This window comes from Mycteria americana, chromosome 13 (genome assembly GCF_035582795.1).
Source record: "Mycteria americana isolate JAX WOST 10 ecotype Jacksonville Zoo and Gardens chromosome 13, USCA_MyAme_1.0, whole genome shotgun sequence".
Classification (NCBI taxonomy): Eukaryota; Metazoa; Chordata; class Aves; order Ciconiiformes; family Ciconiidae; genus Mycteria; species Mycteria americana.
The window spans coordinates 8,855,776-8,873,979 of record NC_134377.1 but is presented as its reverse complement, the minus strand read 5'-3'; the positions used below and the strand labels follow the sequence as shown (position 1 = coordinate 8,873,979).

The window sequence follows — 18,204 nt, the reverse complement described above, 5'->3', positions numbered from 1 at the left end:
TGTGTCGATTGTGACTTTACCGTGTCCAGCTCCTGGGAGTGCCCTGCTAACATGGACACAAGTCTGCTCACCATTTCACGGTAAAGCCAGTAACACATCTACCTTTAGCAATCTTCTAAGGCCCTGACAAGTAGCTACTTTGCAGGAGTGATCGAAGCAACACGCACTGCCTGTTCAACCCCACCAGTGCAGGAACTCGCCCTCGGCAGGGAGCTAACTAGGGGTAACGGGTCAGCCAACCCCAAACCCTCACACCAGGAATCACAAACATGATGACCAAGCAGTAAGTGGGACTCTGGCCACTGACACATAGCGCTGGGATGAGTCTTGGAGACTCTCTTTTATTTTCACAGTCACAGTGATGTGTGTGTATGTAACAGCAGCAGGCTTTGAGACATACAGCCCAGTCGGACGCAGGTATCCGTCACTCAGGTCTAAGCAGCCATCACCACCAATCCCCCCCCACCAGCCGCTCACAGGGGACACGCCGTCTGCCTGAGCAGCAAAAGAACAGCCGCCGAGGAGCTACAAAACCTCTTTGGTCCCATTAGCTTAAGGGGCTCCCACTTGCCTTTTCTGTCAACAGAGCGTAGACAAATTGAGCAGCAAGAGCAAGGAGGTGAAACAAGGTCCTCCAACAGGAGGGAGGGGAGGGAGCAGAAGGCCGAGGAGCTGGCAGGAGGCATAGTGCATTCACACCGTCACCACGGCCCCTCGAGAGGCTGGCAGGTTACAGCTGCGTCGGTGGGCAGCGGGGAAGGCAGCGCTGTGCTGCACCATCAGCTATCAGGCACACGTGGAGGGACAAGGATCTCCCAGATTCAGCTACAGTATAAAAACCTCCTGACAGCACCTATAGGAGGATTAGGAGTTTTGCAGCACTTGTTCTATTCCAGTTAGTCTGAGGACACGCAGGCTCTGTTAATCAAGGTAAGGCATTACATCATGGCAGGGGATCATTTCTATAGATTAAGAGATATAAATAAAGCCCAAGTCTGACCAGGGCAAGTGTAGGCACAGAACTCCAGGCAGATGCAGTGTCTGACTGACACCTCTGAAAGCCAGTACTGCCCAGAAGCCTGACGTCCGTATAGCTTAGAACAAGAAGAGGTTTTACTTTAGGTCAAGGCACTCCAGGAGTCTCTGCCTGTGGCAGCAGAGCACCATGAATAGTCCTAGAGTCAATGTAAACCAAGCACCCCAACACAGCTATTTTCCCTCTGCAGTCTTTGGTAAGAGCTAACGTCAACGATAGTCTGCACTAGCACAAAACGTGCTGCGGGAACAGGGCAGTAAGAGTGCCCCTTCCTCAGGGCAAGGCAGGCTGGAGACCCCACAGATGGAGCACAGAGCCTCGTGCCTCCTACAGAATAAATGGCTTTGAGATTTTACTTATTGGAGATGAACTAACTTTCAGCACGGGCTGAGACACGTTGCCTCAATGCAGCAGTTCAAAGCAGGTTCACTCCATGCTTCAGCAGCTTTTGCTTGGCCTTGCTCGGCAAGCTGAATGCACTGTCGTGAGGGTTGGGAACACCTGAGTTGCGGAGTGGAGCACCCAGCTGCTGGAAGTAGGTTTCCTGGACGGGATTCCGGCAGGCGTACACGGCTGTGGAGGCGTTCCTAGCAGGGCAGGAGAGAAGGCAGTGGTCAGGATTTACAGCTTTATGCAAGATCCTCTGCAACTCACAAGGCTGGGCATTGGGATGCTTGTGGCACTGGACTCCCAGCTACTGAGAGGGACTTTTAGGTCTCAGCAGAGCAAAGGAAGACAGAGCTAAAACGGGCACCAAAACCCTGCAGTGTATTACCAGAAGGCCACAGGGAACCGGACCCTCTTTCTCAAGGGTCCTGGCATCCTAAAAGAGAAAGCATCGTACGTCACACCCTCTGGGACCTACTCAGCGGCATTAACACACAGGGACGTAGCCATCCTCTCAGTATTTCCCTTGCTGGCAGACCAGCCCAGTACATCAAGAGCTGGTAGTTAAATACTCCTCGTGTCTAACACCCCTTCTTTCCTGGAGGAACCTATCTCTGCTGCTGTCCATAAGCAAATCCCAGCACAGCACCCTTGCAGCAGGAACCATACGAGGTGTTTAGTCACACGTGTGATGAAGCTCAGACAATAGTCAGATACTCTAACCACGAAAGCTCAAGTCGTTGATTAAAAACCACCACTCAGTATTTACCTGCAAGAGGGCTGGCAGGGAGCAAAGCAAAGGACTCTGCTTTCCTCCTTGACGGAGGAAAGCAGCAACTGGTATGTTTGCTGACACCCTTCTGTGACGACTCTCCATAAAAGAAAGCAGTTTTAGTCATGTTGTTACTCAGTCTGATTCACACATGGAGTTGCTTTTTTTGGGGCAACACAGAATATGCCAGCTTAGCCAGTACAGGATTTAAGGAGCCAGTCAAACTAATGCTAAACAAGGAGTTCTCCAGCACTGAAGTGTATGATTCACATTCGCTTGGCAAGCTGTGTCAGAGAAGTGAAACAGTGTAATTCCCAGAAGCATCTTTATTTCATCATGTTTTGCACAAACAAGCACAGCCAGGCAAGCAGAATCTCTCCGCGCTCACAACATAACCATCCTCCCTGCGATCAGCTACAGGAACAGGGGAAGTGCTGTAGCACAAGATCAGCTTTAGCCACGGCTGTGTGGAAGGGCTCTGGCTGTGATAAGACCATCTTGCCTGGCGCATTACAATTGAGTTTGCCACGCACATTACAGTGTGTTTCCAACCCAACAAGCCGTGCAAGAAAACAAAATCTAGGTTGCCAATTCTGGGTGCCTTTGGCTCCCAGCCGAGACAGAAATTTATTAGGAACAGCTATATTTAAAATTGCGTCTTAGAACCTTATGGTGCCAGGAACTGGCAATATTCTAGCATTATATCTTAATCCAAACCCGTGGCACAACTCAGCTGTGCCTTCAGTTCAGTCGCCTTGGTGCCATCCTAGGCTCTCAACACCCAGATCACACTTCAGGCAGAATATTAAGTAGCCCACACGTAAAGAGCAAACTTCAGGGAATACGACGACATGACTGACTCTTGGCAGGAGACACTGGCGTGATTACAACGTGCACCAAACCTCAGCCAGCCGTAGAAAATGGTTTCCCCCCTTCTGCCTATTCTGTGTGCCACACAGCACTCCTGTGCCTGGCAGAGGAGGGAGTTATAAGCACACCTCACCTAATTATAATTTCTGAAGCAGTCGGAAGCTGATTGAAGTCGGAGTGGATCAGTGTAGCAGCTCTCAGGAAGTGCCGATCCAGAGGGCCAGGTGTATGGGGCAGGTTGGCTGCAGAATAGGAGTAAGGGGTGTGTGTTAAAAGCCCACTCTGCAGAGAAGCGTGCCCCCATTTACTGAGCAGGAAAAGGTTGTGGAGCTCTCCCACAGACCCTGGATATCTACAGAACAGAGACTGGGTGACACCCTAAGCCCCAGTGTGACCTCAATGAAATTAGTCAGCGGCTTGCACCATGCTCAGCCATGCACAAACAAAAAGCCCAGTGCACCTTTCCACCCCACACATCAGAGGGGTGACAAGGCCTGAGACCCAGGTTACCTAGAATCACTGGAGTTTCTCTCTTTCCCTAAAGCACTTCCAAGCTGGAGAGAGGTGGGACACTGCCTGTGAGGCTGCCAGAAAAAAGGAAACATTGGAATGAACTGGAGCAATACGCGCATGGGGCTTTCTGCATGTCAATGGTCTACCCATCGATCCAGGGCAGCAGTCTCTGAACTGCTGGTTACTACCTGTTCCCAGTTCCTGCTTCTCGTAGCCAGAAACGACTGGCAAACGCTCTGTTGTACAGCAGGACAAAAGGCATCACACCAGTGACAAATGAAGTCAGGGGGATGGAGGGAGGGCAGGTTTGAAGAGGATGTTGAGTCCTGTCCTCGGACCTAGCCCTTAGCAGAACCCCAAGCAACATCTTTCTGAGCGAAGTGCCAGTGGCAGCCTCTCCATCTCCCAGTGGCCTCTGGCTCTCATCCAAACAAAGTGATCAACAAGCCTTCAGCAGATTATAAACTCACAAAGGACAAAGCTTCCTCAATAAGGCCTTATATCCAGGCTATTTGGTAAGAGTTATAGCAAGTAATGTTTCTGAGAAATTGTCTGAAGCATGAGAAAAGGTTACCATAAACCTTGTTCTCCTCCTTACTCCCTCCTCTGAAGTGGCTGCTGTTCCAGAAGACGAAGGCTTACCCGTGAGTACGTTCTGAACGCAATCATAATGAGTGAAGCTGTAGGTTGTCTTGGCTGAGGAAGAGGAGTCTTTGGGCAGTGTCTCCCTCAGGTGAACCTCGAGGCCGTTTAGAGAAGCCAGACTGCTGTGGTACTGCAGACAGGGCAAAAAAAGGGCAAGTGTTAAGAGTAGATACTCAGCTTTGCCTAGACTTCCAAGGAGGTATCAGAGGGAGCTTCGGTGACCAAGGCTGATGACGAAGGGACTCGACCCCTCCATGCTCTGCTGCCCAGGTAATTCCCAGGAAGAGCTGGGAACCTTGGGCACAGAGGAAAGCAGACAAGTCTCACAGCTTACAAGGCAGTGAGATGGGGACTCAGAAAAGGGTGCTCCAACCTGAAAATAAGCCATTAAACCACCTGATGCTATTAATTACAGCAAAATGCAAGACTCCATTAATTTACCATCAAACATTACTCTCCAGGGCTCATTTTCACATCCTGGCCATGACTTTCAGCCACAGCAAGGAATATTCCTTTGTTTACCAGCCCTTAGTACACCAGACAGACAGTACAACACAGGATGCAGCTTTACACGCTTGGGCTGCATTTAATTGCCTGCAGTGTTTTCCACAGCACCCTCTCAACACATGAGTAAATCTTCTAATGGGCACCCAGCCTCCACGCTGAGCTTCTGGCCAGCTGCAGACTGCAGGCACTGGGCTATCATCAGAAGGCGGGGGGGGCCGGAGGGGGGGAAGCCAAGGAAACAGCCTCACCTGTGGGGTAATGACAGGCCCAGCATTGAGCAACGGATTCGCACAACAACATAGTAACATGAAAGCCAAGCTGCTTTCCCAGCTGGACTTTCAGCAGCCCAGCTGCCCTGGCCGTGCTGAGGCTCCCAGGCAGCAGGCAGGGCTCAGGCAGGGCTGAGGGGCCCTCCGGCCGTGCTGGGAAGATTAACTCCATAATCCTCCAGCCTGCCCGTGTGCTTTCCTCTGCCACAGAGAGGATCGAGCCTCCATTCAGCAGGACGGCAGTGCCTGGCCTACCCTTCACCCCCCTGGTCATGGACCAGATTTTCTTTTCTGTGAAGTGAAATGAAGGGATAAGAACCTAAAGACAGGCAGGAAGCGAGCCTGAAAGCCTCCAAAGCCTCCTGCTCTGAGGGAAAGCCTGTATTGGAAACCGCCCTCCCAGAGGGATGATCAGTACTGCCTGCTCTTCTCAGCTGCACAAGTAGCATATTTTACCCTTCTTTGGTGTCATTCAGGGGCCTCAAAGCATTCGACAAACATTAATTATAGCTAAGCTTTGACATCCCCAAGAGCTGAGGGTCATTTTTAATCTACAGATAAACAAAGGAACAGACAAGCTGAGGTTAACGCCTCAAATCCACCATGATGCCAGCAGCAGAGCCCGGCTCTACCTCCTCGAACAATACTCTTCCTCCTGGGATGATGGGACATACAGTGCATCTCTCCTAAGAGATAACAAACACCTGCACCCAGAGGAAGGATGCCGTCAGAAGAACCCAATCACAGTCAAAATCCAAGCTGTGTGGAAGTACAGTTTTGCCAAGATGAGATCCAAAGCAAGAGTATGTGAGATGGAAGCAGCATGTTTGGGAAAAGAGGAACCTGAATGGAACAGGGCTTTGTCAACCCTGGGGTAATACATAAAGGAAAATCAACTGAAATGCGGTGTACCAGTGTCTGGCAGTTGATCTTGAGACTTGATGAACTGAAGGACAAATTGAGCCAGGCTGGGCCCACTGCTGGCCTTGCCCAGGCATTTGATGGGAGGAGGCCGTGCAATGTGTCACTAGCAGAGCTAACCCCCCAACAAGGCATTTCACACGCTAGCTACATCCGTCAGACGCTCCTTCTCATGGCAGGTCAGACATAAAGCAGAGCAGAGGCTGGTTTCCAGCCACGGGGTCCCACACGGGCTGCCGGGACCCGCACTGCCTCCGAGCACAGCAGAGCTGCACTGCCAGCCAGCCAGACCAGAGCTGCAACCGGAGGAAACCCAGAGAAGCTGAGGGTACCTGTGCAATGAGGATGACCTTCAGCTCTCGAGAGTGTCAGTTCCTACCTGCCTGCATCCTCCTCTCTCCCCACAACCAGAGAAGACATGGTAGAGTGGGAGCTGTTGTGCAGCTGCCTGTTTGAAATGAGCAGAAAGGGGACAGAGCAATGTGCCATGTCTAGTGCAAAAGGCCAAGGCTGCACCTCCTGGCCTCTGCTGATTTTGCAGCAATCCCTTCCTGGGCACGCCAATCCTCACATGCTGTGCAGAGGTGGCATCCCCCTGCTTACGGGGGGGGGGGGGGGGGGGGGGGGGGGGATCACAGCCACAGCCTCTGAGTCCCAGAGCTTGGAAGAAAAAGGAGTAACCTTGAGGCTCTGCTAATGCTGGGAGCAAGCCTTAGTCTGAGCTTCCCTCCACCTTCCAGTCTGATGGTTAAAGAAATTAGGTTGTTCCTATGGCAACTGGCATATCAAACAGGCCTCTGCAGCTTTGACTCAGCTCCCTGGTAGGGAAGCAGAGGCCAGGCAGCAGCTCTGCAGACTAATGCTTCACCAGGAAACGCCAGGGGCCGGCACGTCCTTCCCCCGCAGCCCCATTAGCTGCACCGCAATGCTTGGCAGGGAAGCCTGCACACCAAAGCAAATCCCACAGCAGAGTAAATTGGGATTGCTCTGGTACAGCACCTATGTGCAGCACCCAAATGGCATCCTTTGCTCTGGCACCCAGAGAGCAGTGCCAGGGAGAAGCAGGCTGGGGACGCAGACAGCCAGACTTTCACGTAGAAAGCAAACGCTCTGGGGACTTGCTGCCAGACGTGTCTCCCCGGTGCTTCCAGAGTGAGAAGCTGTGACATCCAAAGTGGAGGTTAAACAAAGAACAAACCTTGCTTTCCAAAAAGCACTACAAAACTGACGGGGTTTCCCAACAAATCCCAAATCCAGCACAGGCCTTTGGCAGCCTGCGGGGCTGTCTGACAGCCACACCTACACGTTCTGCTCCGGCACTAGCACCGGCATAGAACAACAGGCAACAGGAGTTGCCTGTGAGACAACACTCTCACCTCTCAGGCTCGCTGCCTGACGTTTGTGAACAACCTCCCACGTAGCTTTGGTTGTGGTGACGAACCCTAAGCCGAATGGCTTTGCCTTGCACAACACAGAGCAGGTGAGGAAAGAGATCGGAAGTGCAATCCAACGCTCGCTCTTCAGTTGTAACCCCTGTCCCATCACCAGACAAGCAGCAGTGAGAGTATCTGCAGGTGTGAAGGAGCTTTCCCACTTACCACATCTTCAATGGAGCTCTGGTCCTCTTGCAGGTGATCTTCAGCCAGCAGGGAGAGCACAAGCCCCTTAATACAGTGAACATACAAGCTCATTTTAACCAGTTTGCACTGTTTGCCTGACTCCACACCAGCCTGGGCTCCCAGACTGTCCACCTGAGGCGGCCAGCCACTCTCCCCGCTCCTGGGACAGTGCGTGTTCTCAGCTGGGTCACTGGGCAGACTCTCCTGAACCTCTACAGATGGCAGCTGACTCCTGCTTTGGAGCTCTGGTTGTACAGCAGGGGCTGGACAATCCAAACCCCATACATTGCCACCAGCTGCACCGCTGCTTTCTCCAGAGACACTATTTTGGCTCATGGTCCCTTGCTCATCTTGTTCACTCGAGTTCCTTCTGCTCAACTCTTGGGCAGGAGAGGAAATAGCTGGACTGTCACTGGTTGCAGGATAACTTTGGAAACTGCGCTGCTCAACATCAGAGTCCACAAGGGATTTTCCCATGCTCTGACTCTCCTGCTCCTGGGCGTAAGGGTTTGGAAAGGAAAAGCCTTCCACATATGGACCTGTAGTTTGAGCACATTCAGCAGTACGGAGTGTGGAAGGGCTTGGCAGCTGCTTCGTGTCTCTCTCTAATGGGAAGGATGCTTTTCTACTGAGCAGTAGTTTTGCAGTTGGAGAATTCTTTGTACTGGCTTCCATTTCAGGGAAGCCCTTCAAAGGACCCGTGTTTGCAAGCCTGCCTGATTGCACAGCATCTTCTGGTGCAGCTGTGCTTGAAGCTTGCTCAGAGGACTCCTGCACAGAGATATTATTCAGGTCTTGGTTTTCATGAACTCCTGTTGATTCTGAAACTGCCTGGGAGCAGAGAGCATTCTTCTCTCCTCTAGGGCTTGCTGGGGACACGGATGACCTAGCGGGAGATGACAAGTTGATTAAACTACTGAGTAGGATCTGTTTGGAGTTATAACATACCTAGTAACACTATCACCTCCTGGTAGTGTTCAATAGCTGATCTATTCTCTGCTACAAAGAGCATCTACCTCGGAAAAGGATGGGCTAAGTTCTAACACAGGTGAAAAGCACGGGCCTCTTACACTGCAGACTCCTGGGAATGTCACACCCTTACTTACAAAGCACAAAGGCAGCAGAGCTCAGCAGAGCTGAGAAACAACAGAACACCGCAGTTGGTCTTGGGAAACAGTTCTGCTTTAGGCTGCTTCACAACAGAGATATGGACAATGCAAATTCTGTCCAGCCTGAAAGACCTCGGGCGGCTTTAACAGCCAGATGACAGAGTCTGAGTTAGTAGCAGAGAAAACAGTAACAATAGCTAGCGAGGACGCAGCGCCACATGTTAGCTCACTTGCTGCAAAAGCCTCTCTATGCATCAGATTGATTTCCTACCTAGTCATCCACTCCACTGGAAAGTCTCGGAGCACTGAGACTTCATCTTCTGTTAGGAACACGGGGATGATACGGACACCCTGCGGCAATGGAGAATCTGCAAGAGCAATGGAGGTTTGAGGATTAAATTAACATGCCCCAGCATAAAGAACAGAAGCCAGACTCCATCAGCCCAAAGGCTTTTGCAGGAGGAGAAGGCACGCTATCATCCCGTATCCTGGGTCACAACAAACTGACCACATCTGACTAGGCAGCATCTTCCCATCCTCCTCATACACTTAATGCCTGACACAGTTAAATTTTCCCTTAGTGTTTTTTTTCTAACCATCCTGGCAGAATATCTATAAACTGATGCTCAAAAATGATGACTGAAGGTTTGGACTGAAAGCATCAGCCATCTGTTTTCAGGGCTCCGTCAGTGGCCAAGTAGGCACATGGGTAACTGGAATTAAAGCAGGCATGTTGGGAATCTGCAGAACTGACAATTAAACCCAAAAGAGCAAACTCCTTTGCTCAGCCAAAGGAAGGAGCTAGTTCTGATTACACAACACCCACTGGCACATGCTGACTAGTGGCAGCAACATCCTCAGGGATATACTCCTGCATCCAGCAAGAGCTTTGACATGAATCCCAGAGAACCAGCTCATGCTCTCACTGCAGAGAATGCAGCCCCAGAGGGTTGCCCATATGCTGCTGCTGTGCACTTGGCAACCAGTACTCTGCAGCTGGATGCTCACCAGGCTCCCGCTGCTCCTCACCTCCAGGCTCACTCTGAAAGAAAAGCCAAGAATCAGCTCTGTGGCATGACTCAACACTTGCCATCAGTGCCACCAGGACATCTCTTCCAGCCTCCTCAGCCTCCCTGTGACTACAGCAGACCCCAGACCATCCCCTTCAGCAAATACTGTGACTGGTTTACCATGCTGGGCAGCGATTTGTTCCTTAGGTAGCCCTCAAAGTCAAGGGGACTTCCCAAGAACCAAAATACACCTGAAAGCAAGGACGAATACCACAATTTGCCATTACTGCCTGATCAGGGCACAAAAACTTGGTTCACTCAACCAGAGTAAGAGCAGAGTCCTTCTTTATCTGGATCTTGATGGCTTTTTTGTAGAAGATCTTGAACCACATAAATAATTACTTTTGACAAGTTTTAATGCAAACAAAAATTGATCTATTTGTCACTTTCAGACATTCATTGTGTGTATATTTAGCTCTAAATACCTAAACTTGCGTAAAAAGCTAATTAAAACATCACATAAATGAGAACTCATGAATTCAGTAACTTAAAGACCAAAAAAAGCACAAATTCTTAGTGCAGAAGTCTTGAAACCTTACTTGATCTTAACTAATAAAAGCTTTTAGCATCAGCATCAATATTTGTCCTTCCCAGTAATGGCACATGTAAGATCTATGTGACAAGAGCTCCCACACCGCATCCTTACAAAAGTGGGTATCATGCAGGGAACGTGTTTAGCAACATACCTGGCCTGGAGACTCACTGCCTTGGAGGAGAACTTTGGCAGTGAGAGGAGGTGGCAGCTGGGTGCTCACAATCCTAAAAGGACAAAACAAAGTCATCCATGAGCAGAGTGTCATTTCCTGAAGCTCAGCCATAGACTCCCATCGCTCGGTGCATCAGGACAGGCAGAGCCAGCAGTAATGCTCACCCTAGACTTTTACTCTGAGCAAAACTGACGGTGCTGCAGGGCCCCACTTCACAGCCGGGTGATCTCTGGGGGAATCTCTAAGGTTCCACCACACCCACCTCTCCCGGTCCTGCCAGGCACTCTGCAAGGGTTGAAGGGCCAGCCCCAGACATGGGCTGGAGCTAACACATTGCCACACAACAGGAACACAAGCTGGGTGACCATCAGGACTCTTGTTTCCTTCTTTTCTTTGGGTCAGTTCCACTCTAAACTCAGGAAAGCCGCCTGCTGGCATTTACTTTGGGCAAACAAATCTGGTTTTGCTGAGTCAAGACCTAAGACAGACTGATCCATACAGGCTTCCTTCCACCCCATGCAGAGCTGCAGGCAGCGCAGAAGATTCAGAAAGACTAGCACTCAAAGTACTGCAGCACAGGTTCCTTGGACAGGGCTTCCAAAGGTATTCTCAGTCTTTCCATTTACATCTTGTTGAGATCCACATTCTAGAGATTCTCCGAAAGACTCTACAGAAGGGGAAGTTTAACTCAAGTACAAAGCCCTTTGCAGTGTTTTGTAGTAAGATTCAGAGTTCAGAGAACTCTGATGACATTTGGTGAAAAAAAAATCTCTACCAGACAGACCAGCGATACAACGAGCCACACACACTGGTGATGGGCAGACACAGGGCAGGACTCCATTCTCAAGTCAGACGCCCGCTTCCACTGCAACATGCTGCCAGCTTTAAGGTGCTGCAGTGACTCACGTTCAGTGTCCTGCTTGCACGTACAAGATCATTCCCTTAAAAATGCCTGGCCTGCCTCTGTCAGACCTGGAAAGATGCACACATTGTGGCATATTTCCAGTGCTCGTAAAAGGTGCTACAGGAACAGTCTATGCCAAAGGAAAAAGGTGCTTGAATGTTATTGCCAAGAAATTCTCAGAATCCCCCCCCTCCTGTCTTTCAAGGCCACCTTTGAGGCTTTCCTTGATGTTGTTCCATGCCACATCTGCAACATCTTCAACTACGATTAATCTTCAGTTGAAGGAAGGCAGCATTTCTCATTGGAAATTCTGGCTCATTCTTCTGCGCACGTTCTGCCAGTATAGACAGTAGTCCTGGCCAACAAGTTAGTCAAAAATACATACATACAGACATGCACGTGCACTGTATTTGCAAGACTGCAAAGAGAACACTAAGGGGAAAGAATAATATTCACACATCTTTCTTTTTTGTGGTCACTTCCACCTAAAAAGCCCAAGAAGTTCAGTCTTCACGTCCTGATGACTATCAAAGACAGCAGATTACTACTAAAACCCAAACCTTGAATTTCTTCATGCTTCTATTTCTTCTACTGATAAACACAAACAACCATTTATCCTCTTTGAAATACACCAGCAGACAGGGATTACCTTGCCTGAAGCATTAATGTTCCTGTCAATAACAAACAGCAGCCCTGCGTGTACAGCTAGTGCCCTTGCTCTGCTCCCTGGATGCACTCCAGGATCACAGCCCTGGGAAGGGGCAGATTTAAGGTACAGGCTAACCCTTTGGGTAATGCCTGGTTACTTACAAGCCTTTGTAAAGAATGCAGCCTGCCAAGACATGGGGAGACCGCTGGCAAGTTTGCAAGATGAGAGCTGCTTTCAGTAAAAGCAGGGGGTCCACCTAGACAAGAAGAACCACAAGAAGTTAGGCCAGAGAATCCTGGGAAATGCTCAAAGCAGCAAATAAACACAAAAGCATTGGCACTAAGGCAGCTCTAGAGCCAGACACTGCAGAGGACAGGCTTTTACCTTGGTTTTGTCCAGATTCCAGAGAGAATTGAAAATCTTGTGGAGGTCACTGGTGTTTTTTTGGATATGTTCAATATATCTGTCCCACTGCCTGCTCAGCTCCTCCTGAGAAAATGCCTGCGGACAACAAAAATCCACACGGCTGTCACTGCCCAGGCCTTAATGCATTCAGGATGGTTAGACGCAATCAATCTGGGACAGTACCCGTAAGTGACAAATCTTGTGAGGATAAGGAGGAAGATGGTACCGAGAGGAAACTACTTTAGACTGAACATCTAGGAAACTTTTAGTAGATGCCCTCAGTGCAATAGGAAGACGGGCCTGTACAGTTTTCCAGGTCCCAGTTCTTTGATATGTGAGCTTGCTCTGACCCTTGCTAGCAAGAAGACAACATAAGGGAACATGACAGCACATATATGCCTGGGGAGAGTTTGGCCAATATAGGTAGAGTTTAAGACCTCTTCCTAGGCAGAAACATCAGGGCTGCTGATCTTTAATTACCATGTACGCACGGTGCACAGGTCCATTGTAGAAGGTGAAGAGGGTGATCAGCTGCTCCAGAAACCGTCTACAGCTGACATCAGGGAGCTCAACAGCACAGCCCAGAACCTTTAATACAGAAAGCCATGAATGAAGAATGTTTACTGACAAAACCCAGGCACAGCAGATGAGAACGACTCTTATCGCTTTCAAATGAGTATCAAAGGTGTACAAGCAGTTCTGTGGCAGGCAAACATCCCCCGGATTCACAAGTCAGATGAAAAGGAAATTCAAAAATACCCACAGAGGAGCCCTGGCACAGACAGGATAAATAAATTATATCAGAAATCAGCGTTTTAGACACACTCCTTTCCCACGTTAGATGACCTAGCTCGGTGCTCTAATAGTTGAGAACATTTTCCTGAAACTAAGTACTTAAAAATATTCAAATTAACTTGCTATTTACAGCAATGAAGATGCTTCATTTAGTTTTTGAGTTACCAAGAGAAATAGAAGCGCCAGGCCTTCTGCCTCAGAGAGAGCCCAGTGAGCCTGAACAGCACTGCCAATTAAATAGGTCTGACCGGTCTAAGCCCAGTTTCCAGGGGATGGTTTGGGGCATTTTTGTCACGACTCTGCCGCACACTGCTCTTTATATACTAAATGTCTGTTGTCACTGACAAAGCTCTGCAGCAGGGAATGCTGAGGGTTAGAAGCAAAGAGCGGTCAGACTACCAAATAGGGAGACCGAGTCCTTATTATAAACTGCAGCACACGGAATCCTGGTTCCAGTCATTGCCAGTAACCCACGGATGCACATAACAATGCAGAGCTCAATGCTTTACAGCCATTGCCAAGCATGTCTTAAGAAAACACATTGGGTATGGACACACAAATGAGGTACATGAAGATTTTTACAGAACAGCTGAAGTGACTGCCACGACACACGCTAGTAGGCTGTGGTAAACAAAATTTAAGTTACCTTGCAATGAAAAGTTGTGCATTGCAAGCAGGTCTATCTGTGTGCAGCCCAGACAGTGGGGGGGAAAAAAAAAAGCCCTCTTTGTTTGATAAGGTAGTTCATCTCACAGTTTTAGCTCTGCGACTGCCTCCAGATCTCTTGAACTCACCCACAGATAGTCTCCATCCACTACAACTGCAAACTTGAGCTTCCTCAGGCGAATGAGACTTGGAGGAACTCCAGAAATCTCAGTCATGCAGTGCACCACTCCAGCAATCTGTCCACACAGCAGTTCCTGCTGGTCGGGGAGAGTCTGTCGAGGAACGCAGGTTGAAAGACTTTTTTGGTTTTTTTTCCTTTTAGAAAGACTTGGAAAAAAAATCACTACTGTATTCAGGTATAAATAAAAATGAATTATAAGTTCAATTCAATTATAAATCAAATGCAGTAGCACAGGCAAATTTCTGGGGGAAAAAAATAATTGGACTGCTTTTTTTTCAGCACAAGGGCCTAGAGCTTATTCAGGGGCACTAACACCCCTCGTGTGTATTTATTCACATCACTAGAACAGACCTGGACTCTGCTGGAGGACCCCACTGACCAGAACCCACAGCGAGGGAGCAGAGTGCAACACCACCATGCCCAGCCTCAGAAGCCCAAGGACTTGTGTGCACCGAGTCCGGCGGAGCACCACCCCAGCTGGTTCTAGTTGCATGAGTTTTCTTAAGACTTTTGTGAATACTAAACAAGAATTAATCCAAAGCTCCACCTGGAAGCCCGACCGTTCCTGAACCCAAATTATCAGCACTGACTCACAACACAGGCACTGAAATAAAAGCAGACATTACCTGAGAAGGATAAAAATAACAAATCCCAGCACTTGTAGGATCTCCTTCTTCCTTAACCTTTGAACCATCATAAAGGAAAAAGTAATTCCACCTAAAAAAGCAAAGCATTGACAGAAATTACTGTATGTTTGAAAACCGTTACGCTTCTCCCTCTCCTTTCTATTATTTCAGGTAAAGCAACAAAAAGGTTATTACAAATGAAGAGACATGGTTCCTACATAATCACGCCGAGTTTAGACGTGAAAGCAGCACTGAAAGGGTTCCGTGCTGTTACACTTGACCACTTTTGTGGGTTTAAGATAGATTCTATAACTCTGCAGCTGAGACACGAGGAAGGAGATGTGGACTTGTGAGATATTCTCCTACCCTGAGCACATGGAATAATTATCATCAAGCATTAACCACGTGCTGTCCAAACAGTTCCCACAACCTGCTGCTTTTAATTTAATTGCCGACTGTACACGACAGGCCTCAAGGAGCGCAAGATGGAGGTTTCCTGCAGAAGATGGCCTACACCGTAATATTATTCAGCGCATAATTTCAAGGATGTACGTATTTAATAACACTTATTCTCCACTCCTACTACTAAGTAGCTAGCTACAAGCTCTGCACACAAGAGCTTTCCAGCAGAAACAGATGAAGCCTGGAACAAAGGCAAAAGGCAACTCAAAAGGCGAAACTCAAGAACACAAGTTACTGTCTGGCCAAGAAAAAAAGGCTGGATGCGGCCTGAGACCGTCTCTCCGCACTCCCGGAACGATTCACCGGAGAGAGACGAAGCTGTTGAGACCCTGCGTTGGCTTCCGGGAGATCCGGGTCCTGCTCCCGCCTTGCCAGAGCCCTGCCAGGCGCTCGCTGCCCCAGGGCTCCAGCTGCGACCGGGGGGAGGCGGCCCGGCCCGGCCCCAAAAGGGACACGGCCCGTTCGCGGGGCAGCGGCGCGGCCGGACACCCGCCACGCGTGACCGCCCGGCCCACGCCCGCGCCGCAGCCCCGGACGGGCAGGCGCAGCGCCGGTGTCACCTCGATACCGACGAGCCGGCGGCGGGGGCACGGACCGGGAGAGCCCCGCGGCCGCAGGCCCGGGGGAAGGGGCTCACCATGGCGCCGAGCCGGGCTCCGGCGCGGCGGGGCGGGCCATCGGTGCCGGGCTCCCGGCGGCCGCGCCGGGACGGGCCGAGAGAGGGGCTGTCCCTCGGGCGGGGCCCGCCGCCACCGGGCTGAGCGGCCCGGCCTCCTGCCGCCGCTTCCGGGAGGCGGCCCGCCGGTCCCATGACAGCGGCACGTGACCGCCCGCGCTACGGCGGCCGGGCGGGCGGCGCATGGCGGCGGCGGCGGGCGGGTGGCGGCCGGCGGGCGGGCGGCGGCGGGGCCGGGCGGGCGGGGAGGCGGCGGAGGACGGCGGCGGGGTGCTGCGGCGGCTGCGGGAGGCGCGGTGAGTGGCCCGGCCCCGTCCCGTGTCCCCCGGCCGCCGGGCCCCGCTGACGCCGCGCTCTCCCCGCAGGGACGATCTGCTGAGCTCCGGCTTCTGGGCGGCGAGCGCCGGTGCGTGCGGGGAGTGGGGAGGGGGGGGAGAACGGGCCGCCCCCCGCCGGGCCTGACGCCTCTCTCCGTGCCCGCAGGAGCCGTGCGGGCCCCGCTGGGCAGCAGCGCGGAGCCGCCCGCCCGCTGCGTCTGCTACGGCCTGGGCCGGTTCAGCGGCTGCCCGGCCGCCCGGCACCAGCTGGCCTTCCTGCTGCTGCTGCTGGAGGAGCTGGGGGTGAGGACGGGGGGGGAACCGGGGGGGGGGGGGGGCCGCCGCCCCGGCCCCCGCCCACGGCCGCCCCTCTCCCTGCAGGTGCCGCCCGGCCGGTGCTCCCTCTTCGACCCCGCGTTCTCCGCCCAGGAGACGGCCGCGCTGGGGCAGCTGGGGCTGCAGCTGCTCCCGGACAACGAGGTGAGCCGGCCCACAGGGCTGGAGCCCGATCCCCGGGGCTGCGGGGCTCCCAGAGCCAGACCGCCCCGGGATCCGGGGGACACCCATCCTGCCTCCGCTGCAGGGGCTCGGGGAGCGGCTGTAACAGGAGACGTTTACGTGCAGGAAGGGAAACACGGCGTCGAGGGATCGGGCACGCTGTTCTACATGGTGCACTGCGGGAAAGCCTTGTACAACAACCTCCTGTGGAGGAACTGGTCCCCAGGGGCACTGTCCAAAATGGTCATCATCGGGAACAGCTTTAAAGGAATTGAGGAAAGGTGCGTGCAGCCCCCGCCGGGAGAGGGCCTGGTGCCTCCAGCAGCCTTTCCCTCCTTCCTTCCTTTATTCCTTCTTTTGTATTGCTTCTGACAACAATTTCCAGATTTTGCTCATTTTCAACTTGCTGTCCTGTGTGCAGTCATCAGCCATCTCTTACCTTTTCCACCCCACTCACGTGTGGAGAAAAGTTGTCTGAATTTCACAGGAGTGTCGCGTGTCTAATGCTGGTTACCTTGTTATTCTAGATTGTTGTCAAGAATATTGGAGAGAGATTATTCTTACATAGCAAAGGTACGACTCACTAGTTTTTGAAACATTTTTGTTTTGTACTGACAAAGCACCTTTTAATGAGAAAGGAAATTAATTGCAGTTGGAAAGAGGGTGGCTATTTTTAAAACACTTTTTCCTGGCCGCTGCAATATAAAAATGAATCACTTCAGGATCATTCTACATTATCTGCAGAACATGTTGCACACAGGGGTTGGGTTAACCTAACACCATCCTCATCTTCACTGATTCTTGACTGAACTTTGCAGAAAAGTTCTGCGTTGTACGTAACTTTTTCCCCAAATGCTCTTTAGGTCTTGAAAGGGATGGAGGAAGTGGCACTCCCTGCTCATCCTCGTTACCTGGACACCTTTAACGATACTTCCGTCCACTGGTTTCCCTTGCAAAAACTGAAGGAACTCTCCCCTGAGGTCTGGGACTTCGTGGAGGAGCCGACATACCAAGACTGTGACGACTTGGAGATCATCAGAAAGGAAGACAGAGCTGGCCGGCGCAGTCCCGCTGCTGTGGAGTCCTGACCGCTCTCTACGGCACAGGGGGCCTTGGGGCTGCGTCTCTTCCCACGGCAGCTGCGCGATGAAGCTCAGGCACCAACAGCGTCGTCGTGCTCTGCCAAAAGTGGCAGCACTCGAACACTGAGCGTGATGGGACATTTTTGTATCTTAATTATTTAATAAAAGGTAAAGCTGTGCTTTGACTACAGTGAACACATTTAACTAAAAATCTGCTTTTTAAGCCATCTGTACTGCATAATGATTGCTCTTTTGATCCCCTCCCCTTCCATGAACAAATCAAAGCTTTTGCATGTACTACGCACATTTTGAAGCATCAGGAAGGGAAATTATTTGAGAGGGGTTTGTAGTTGAAGGTATTGGTGTCTAGTTCCAAATCCAGGCTTAGAAAAGCTTTCTCACAGGCCGGGGCCGTCAGCACTTCATCTGTTCTGTGAAGAATCAGGTCATTTCCCTCTAGGGAAAAAAAGCCTCATTTCCCTCCCTCACCTCTGTGCCCTGAACTGCTGTGGTGTCAC

At 51.1% G+C, this 18,204-nt stretch overlaps 2 protein-coding genes across 5 annotated transcripts; one reads left to right on the top strand and one right to left on the bottom strand.

Moving 5' to 3' along the window:
- Positions 1-320: 320 nt before the first annotated feature.
- HPS4 (HPS4 biogenesis of lysosomal organelles complex 3 subunit 2) lies at positions 321-15,982 on the bottom strand. Of its 4 annotated transcripts, none has more exons than XM_075516015.1 (13): positions 15,751-15,982; positions 14,652-14,742; positions 13,973-14,116; positions 12,864-12,971; positions 12,363-12,479; positions 12,140-12,234; positions 10,405-10,477; positions 9,657-9,690; positions 8,920-9,016; positions 7,519-8,425; positions 4,221-4,353; positions 3,199-3,307; positions 321-1,623 (listed from the first exon to the last, which is right to left on the bottom strand). In XM_075516015.1, the coding sequence occupies exons 1-13, from the start codon at positions 15,972-15,974 to the stop codon at positions 1,452-1,454; spliced, it is 2,304 nt and encodes a 767-aa protein (XP_075372130.1). In that variant the 5' UTR covers positions 15,975-15,982; the 3' UTR covers positions 321-1,451. The 4 variants fall into 4 exon arrangements, with proteins under 4 accessions (XP_075372130.1, XP_075372132.1, XP_075372133.1 ...); XM_075516017.1 differs by lacking the exon at positions 15,751-15,982 and adding an exon at positions 15,349-15,725; XM_075516018.1 differs by lacking the exon at positions 15,751-15,982 and adding an exon at positions 15,417-15,725.
- On the top strand, positions 15,958-17,871 carry SRRD (SRR1 domain containing). Its single transcript, XM_075516026.1, has 7 exons — positions 15,958-16,085; positions 16,155-16,195; positions 16,273-16,409; positions 16,488-16,586; positions 16,731-16,885; positions 17,132-17,177; positions 17,468-17,871. Exons 1-7 carry the CDS (start codon positions 15,973-15,975, stop codon positions 17,690-17,692), a joined length of 816 nt encoding a protein of 271 aa, XP_075372141.1. The 5' UTR covers positions 15,958-15,972; the 3' UTR covers positions 17,693-17,871.
- The last annotated feature ends 333 nt before the right edge of the window (positions 17,872-18,204 follow it).